The sequence below is a fragment of the Tupaia chinensis genome, unplaced genomic scaffold, assembly GCF_000334495.1.
Source record: "Tupaia chinensis unplaced genomic scaffold, TupChi_1.0 Scaffold000159_1, whole genome shotgun sequence".
Classification (NCBI taxonomy): Eukaryota; Metazoa; Chordata; class Mammalia; order Scandentia; family Tupaiidae; genus Tupaia; species Tupaia belangeri.
Window position 1 is genome coordinate 5,294,799 of NW_006159630.1, and position 6,562 is coordinate 5,301,360.

Here is a 6,562-nt window from a genome sequence, read left to right on the forward strand (position 1 = left end):
AGGAGCAGGGGGAGGCGGCGGAGTCTGAGGAGCTCCAGGCGGCCCCTGCCAAGGTGGAGGAGCAGGCGGAGGCGGAGGAGGTACGCACCCGGGGGCCTGCCGCGGCGCCCCTGTCCACCCCGGGGGTCTGGCCCCTCGATGGCTTCTGCCTGCGGCTGGCTTCGCACACAGCTAGAGAAACAGGGCCTCCAGCATCCAGGCCAGGCTGCCCGCAGGAGGGGCAGAGCCCTCGGCCGGCAGGAAATGGAGGTTCCGGCGTGCCAAGTCGCAGCCCCGTAAACTGGTCCTCTTCCCCTAGAACGTGTCCGCGCGGGACAAGCCTACTGGAGTGCCGTCCGGGTGTGCTTTCTGCTCCTCAGCCCCTCCTTGCCCGGGAGCCTCCCCCAGCATAGGCCGATGCGCACCGCAGCGCATCACTCCCAGGGCACGAGCAGGACGTGGGATTTTGCTCCACACTCACCGACTACCCCTCCTGCCCAGCGGTTCTCACATACACGTGCATGTGGCTTTTTTGATGTTTGCCGTGAGCATTGTCTTATACTTTGGTGCAGGGGAGGGAAGACTGACTTTCTTTTTAAATCAATTTGAAGTCCAGATTCCAGAGTCAATATTGGGAGCTTTGTGAATCCCATGGGATGGGGCTGAAAAAAAAGGCCCTGGATGGCTGCAATCATTTCTAGTCTGTTTTTCAAGCTGTGTGTGCACTCCCTGCATTCAAGTCTAGCTTCATGCAGCGAAGGGTGCAGGGTAAAGCCCCCTGCAGCACAGCTGCACACCCCCAGGCCCATCTTCCCTGCCTCTGCCCAGGCCCACTCCGTGTTGCCCAGGCTGTCTCTCAGGGATAACCCGCTCCTGCCAGCCCTATACATTCTTCCTGGTGCAGGTCTTGAGTTGGCGCCTACTTCCCCTGTTCCTGGGATCTCACCACTCCTGGCTCACCCAGGTCTTCTGGGGCTCGCACGATCCTGTGCCCTGTTCTTGTTCAAGTTCCGTCTCTGGAAGGGAGGGTGGCCAGGACAGCAGACGCTGTGACGGCTGTGAGGGTGCTGCTCGGTGGGTCATCAGTGTGTCCGCAGTACTCACTCCGTCCTTTGCCGGACACAATGGTTTCCACTGGAGAGAAGCCCTGGCTATGGGGGTGGGGGGACAGCAAGGCTGGGCTCCGAGGCATTCTCTCTGCTGAGTGTGCCAGACCCCCTCTGAGCAGGCGCTTTGCTTGACAAGTGGGTGACTAATTGTGTCATTAGAGAGGATTCCAGCCGCTGCATTCATCCCAGAGAGGACTGGACTCCGATTAATGGGAACTGTCTGGCTTGGCTTGCAGGGACGCTGTGCGTGGAGGCTTGGCTCCTCAGCCGAGCCCATGGCAGGTGGGGCTGGGCGTATACTGGCTGCTGTGTTAGGCCTGTGCTCATGCTTGGGATTCCTGCCTCCCTCATAGCCTCGTGGCAGCAGGAGAGGGGGTGGACTGTTCAGGCACCGTCAGCCCTGCCCCTCCAGCTCACACAGGGTCCTTTATCACCCAGCAGTAGGTGAAACTCACAACGGTCATCCAGAGGCACTCGGTGGTATCTCCATCTTGGGCTGCAGCACTTAAAGAATTTCCCACAAGGCCTTTGGGCCCTTGGCACCCGTGGCCTCTACTGTGACGGCGCGGTGGTGGTGATAGGGGCTCTTGCATGCCTCGTCCCGTCGGGGTGAGTGCACGTCCTCTGGAGACGAGTGGCCGCCTGGAAGGATAAGGCACGTAACAGAGTTCATGTGCCAGGCGGGCCTGATGCCAGCTGCCGGTGAGAGTGCCTGAGAGCTGCATTTGCTCTCCCTCCACAGCCCCTGTCCTGACACACCACTCAGGCTAATCCTCTTCCCACTTGGAGATCTTGCCCTTCTCAGGGCTCGGGTCCCCAGTCCTTTCTGATCTGGCCAGCCCTCTCAAGTGCCGTCCCGTGTGCCAATAGTAAGTTGTTCCTGTGTATAAGGTTCTGGGTCAGGTGCATAGGGGACACAGACGTTGGTGTGCTGTCCCCTACCCTTCCTGGCAGTGGCATTAACTGAAGAAGCTGCTTAGAAGTGGTCTTAAATAGACTTAGACATTCCAGAGCTCGCAGTGCTTCCTTCTATTACCACACTGCTGAGGTCGGGGCCTCGGGGCTCAGCAGCCAGAGGTGAGGCCCTCAGCCAGGCTCCTCGGCTCTCCCTAAGTGAATGCAGAGCGAGAGGTGGGAGGGAGAGCTGGCTGTTAGCGCCAGGCCACTGCACTGCCCAAGAGCAGTCTCTGCTCAATGCACCCCTCCCCTCTGCCTTCCGTGTTCCATTAACCACTTCTTTATAATCTAGTCCTCTTCTTTCCCGCGAGGCCTGGGCAGTCTGGGGCTGCTGCTGCCCTTCGCTCACAAAGCTGATTATGGAGAAGGATCGGGAGCTCAGGGAAGCAGCCCGTCAGCTGCTGCTGTGCGTCACCTGTGAGCACCCCACTGTGCTGGGCCTGTCTCTGCCAAAGACACAGTGGGGGCAAGGGGCCAATGGAAATGGGGTGAGATCAACGCAGCCGGGGCCAGTGGCAGGGGTTCCTAGCAGAGGGTGGGGTTATACCATTAGAACCGTTTTCCTGTCTCCCCTAGGGGTCAGCTAAGGTGGGTAGTGGAGGAGGTGACAGGCACTCCCACTGGTATGAAGAATTAGGAAAAGACCATATCAAGAACAAAGCGGTCCCTTCTAAGGTCAGGAAGCAGCCCTTTTTGATGCTTAGGCGTTGGGGGCGGGGCCCTTAGGATCACCTGGCCTCTTACTTGAGGGAGGTATGAATGCCAACAAGGCTGCATTTCATCTTAGGATTCCCAAACAGCGGCCATGGGAGAAGGGTGACAGGTCATTCAAATAGCACTAGAGCTTAGCCTCTGCCTGTGCCAGGACTCAGACATCTTGGTACTCTGGTCTTGACTCTATTCAAAAATGGGGTAGGGGCTTTCTGTAAGGTGGCTGGCCAGCGTCACGAGACACAACCACCAGCAGGGAGACCCTGCCCGATTACCAGAACCGAAGCAGTATGGCAAATGGGTGCATATTGACCCTTGACTGGATTCTGGATCAGGGATGGAGTGGGGCGCTGTAAAGGACATTTTGGAAATAAGTAAGACTTTTAAAAGTAAATGTTGTGGGAACCAGCAGTTAGCGTAATGGCTATGTCGCTGGACTCCCACATGGCTGACCTGGTGGTTTGAAAAATCACGCTGGGTGCATGTATATACATGCCCAAGATCTTGGGAGGAGTGGAGGACAAGGAACTGTGGCGTGGCCATCATCCCTGAGGGGTCACTTCTCACTTTCCATCTCTGTTTCTGTCTGTCTCTCTCCAGCAAGTTCACATGCCCTAGCTGAAAAATCTCTTTAAAAAAATAAAATTGAAAAGTAAATGGTGTGGGGACCAGTAGATGGCGTAGTGGTTAAGGCCAACTGCGGTTCAAGTCCCAGACCTGGTGTTTTGAAAATCACACCCAGTGCATGTACGTGCATGCCCCAAAATCCTGGGAGAATGGAAAAGAAAGGACTGAGGCTTGGCCATCGCCGGGGGTGATCTCTCATATTCCCTCTCACTGTCTCTCTCTGGCGAGTGCATGCATCCTGTGGCAAAACAAACAAACGAAAAAAGTGTTAGATACAATTTATTTGTATTTTTTTAAAGAATTATTTATTTAATTTTACTTATTCATTTATTTTAATTTGACCAGAGAGAGATAGACACAGAGAAAGAGAGTGAGAAAGCAAGCCACTGGGTCCGGGACTCTAACTGTGGTTGGTCATGTGGGAGTGTCCAGTGCCTTAACTACCGCGCCACCTACTGGTCCCGATACAATTTATTTTATTTTATTTTTTATTTTTTTAAAGAATTATTTTATCTGTTTATTTTTATTTGACCAGTGGGACAGACAGAGAGAGGGAAAGTGAGAAAGGAAGCTGTCAGGTCCAGGCCTCGAACCAAGATCAATTCATGTGGGAGTCCTGCGGCCCTTAACCACCATGCCAACTGCCGGCCCCCGATACAATTTTTATTTGAAGAGAGACTTTTGCTGTAGGGCACATGCACTCACTAGAGACAAAGGGAGAAACAGAGAAAAAGCAAGAAATCATTCCCCAGCGGGGACGGCCGCACTGCAATCCCTTTGTCCCCTCAGGATCCTGGGTACACATGTACATGCACCTGGCATGAGTTTTAAGCCACCAAGTCCAGGGCTATAACCATGGTCAGCCATGTGGAGTCCAGCACCTTAACCACCGTGCCACCCACAGGCCCTGTGTTAGATATATTTATTGGATCAATGTTGAGTTCTTGTGTGATACAGGCATTATGGTTACGTGGAAATGTGTCCTTGCCCTTAGGAAGATGTTTACCGGAACATCTAGACATGATGATATGTCATTATTCAACAGTTACACACACACACACACACACACACACACACTGTGTAGAGTGAGAGAGTGCAAAGGTGACAAAATGCTGATAACTGGGATTCTAGGTAAATGGTATATGGGTGGGGACCAGTAGATGGCATGGCAGTTACGTCATTAGACTTCAACATGGGGGACCAGCAGTTGGCATAATGGCTATGTCGCTGGACTCCCATGTAGTCGACCACGATTCGTGTCCCGGACCCGGTGGCTTAAAACTCACGCCGGGCGCGTGTGCACGCGTGCCCAAGATCCCGAGAGGAGAATGGAGGACAAGGGATTGTGGCGTGACCACCCCCCCGGGGGGTGATTTCTCGCTTTCTGTCTCTATGTCTCTGTCTGGCGAGCGCACGCGCCCTATAGCGAAAACCTCTCCCCCCCAAAAAATAGACTTCAACATGGCCAACCGTGGTCCAAGTCCTGGACCCGACGGCTTGAAACTCACAACAGGCACGTGTATGTGCATGCCCCGGAACCCAGGAGAAAGATAGAGAAGGGACTGCTGCGTGGCCATCCTTCCTGGAGGGTGATTTCTCACTTTCCCTCTCTCTGGCAAGTGCACAGGCCCTTCGACAAAAATCTCTCAAAAAAAAAAAAAAAAGAGTATGTAAGTGTTCATTGTGCTACTTATTTAAACTTTTCTGTAGATTTGGGATTTTTCAAAATACAGTATTGGAACAAAAGAAACCCAGTAGGGCATTTTCTCAGGAAAGAACTCACCTCGGGCTGTGCAGCCTCTGTCTGTCCTTGGCCTGGTTCATCTCTCTGAAATTATCCTGCTATGGGGTCCACCTTGTGTCCCCTGTCCTCACCAGCCTTGTCACTTCTGGAAGCCTAGGCTTCCTAGGTGAGCCCCTTCCTCCTCATGTCTCCAGACCTTCACGATGCCAGCATGGTCCCACTTTCTGTTCTCATACCGAAGCATGGAGGCTAGGTAGAGGCCAAACAGAGTGGGCAGTTCCAGGTGTCACTGGGGTCCTACCTCTGTGTGGGCTGATACAGCGAAATACCGATACCACAGACCAAGTAAAGCGCAGACGTCTGTTCCCCACAGTGCCTTCGCCTAGAGCCTCCAAGACCTAGGTGCTGGCAGATTCCCTTGTTGGTGAGGGCTCTGCTTCAGGCTTGCAGATGGCCACCTTCCTGCTGTGGCCTCCCATGGCCGAGACAGGGAGAGCTCTGGTGTCTCTCTTCCGAGGACCCTAATGCCATCATGGGGCTCCTGGTGACCTTATCCTAACCTGATTACTTCCCAAGACCCCACCTCCAGATAACTGTCACATTGGCGGGGAAGGGGGTGTTAGGACTTCAAACAGTCCCTGACAAGCCTAGGGAGTTACTAGAGGAAAAACTGGAAATTATCCAAAGGTCCATTAATTAGGACACTAGATGAATGAGTAAATTGATACGGAATAAGGAAGAAAAAGGCAGAACACAAGATAGCAAGTGTGTGTTCACGGTAGCTACAGGAATGTGCTTCAGCAGAAGGGACAGTGACTCAGGGCCGAAAGCAGGACCCAGGCCTGGGAGTGCAAGAGGGTTTAAACAGCACCTCATTTAAGCTTTGTTCTTACAAGACAGAAGTTTGGGGGCTTTCCTCACAGCTAGACTTTGTTCCTTTCAGAGAGAAAAAATCTTGTTGCACACAGAATTTAGATGGTCAGAATTTTCTATTTAGCAAAAAGCAGCACATTCTTAAAGAGCACATCTTGAGCTTCGGAGAGTTGAAACGAAATGTTGAACATGTTTACTTCTAGACCGTTTCTATTTTGTAGCCCTGCTCTTTTCCAGACAGTCAGCCCAAACCACAGTGTGGGAGGAGGGACACCAGCTCGGGCCTCTGGGTGACGTTTTTCCTGAGAAATGCCAGACGCCTGGTGGCCAGCGCATTTCTGAAGCCGCAATGGGTTTGCCGCTGTTCCAGACAGCATGTCACAGGATGTGTCTGTCAAGCCCAGAACCTCCCATCAGGGCACTGAGGCGCGGCTGGATTCTGGCATTCTCTTTGCTTGCCGCTTAGTCAAAAAGCTGAAAGAGGACCCAGAGGTCATGCCTTCCCTCTGCAGGGAGACAGCAGCAGCACTCACTTTCTGGCCACAAGCCACAGCGCCTAAAG

At 53.3% G+C, this 6,562-nt stretch overlaps 1 protein-coding gene across 1 annotated transcript in view; it reads left to right on the plus strand.

Annotated features, from left to right (window-relative positions):
- The window catches only part of MXRA7 (matrix remodeling associated 7), a gene marked incomplete at its 5' end in the record, with an annotated part of 34,587 nt that continues 28,025 nt past the window's right edge, over nucleotides 1–6,562 (plus strand). The window contains 1 exon segment of the mRNA XM_014586756.2: nucleotides 1–74. Within this exon segment, the coding sequence (XP_014442242.1) occupies nucleotides 1–74 (74 nt within the window).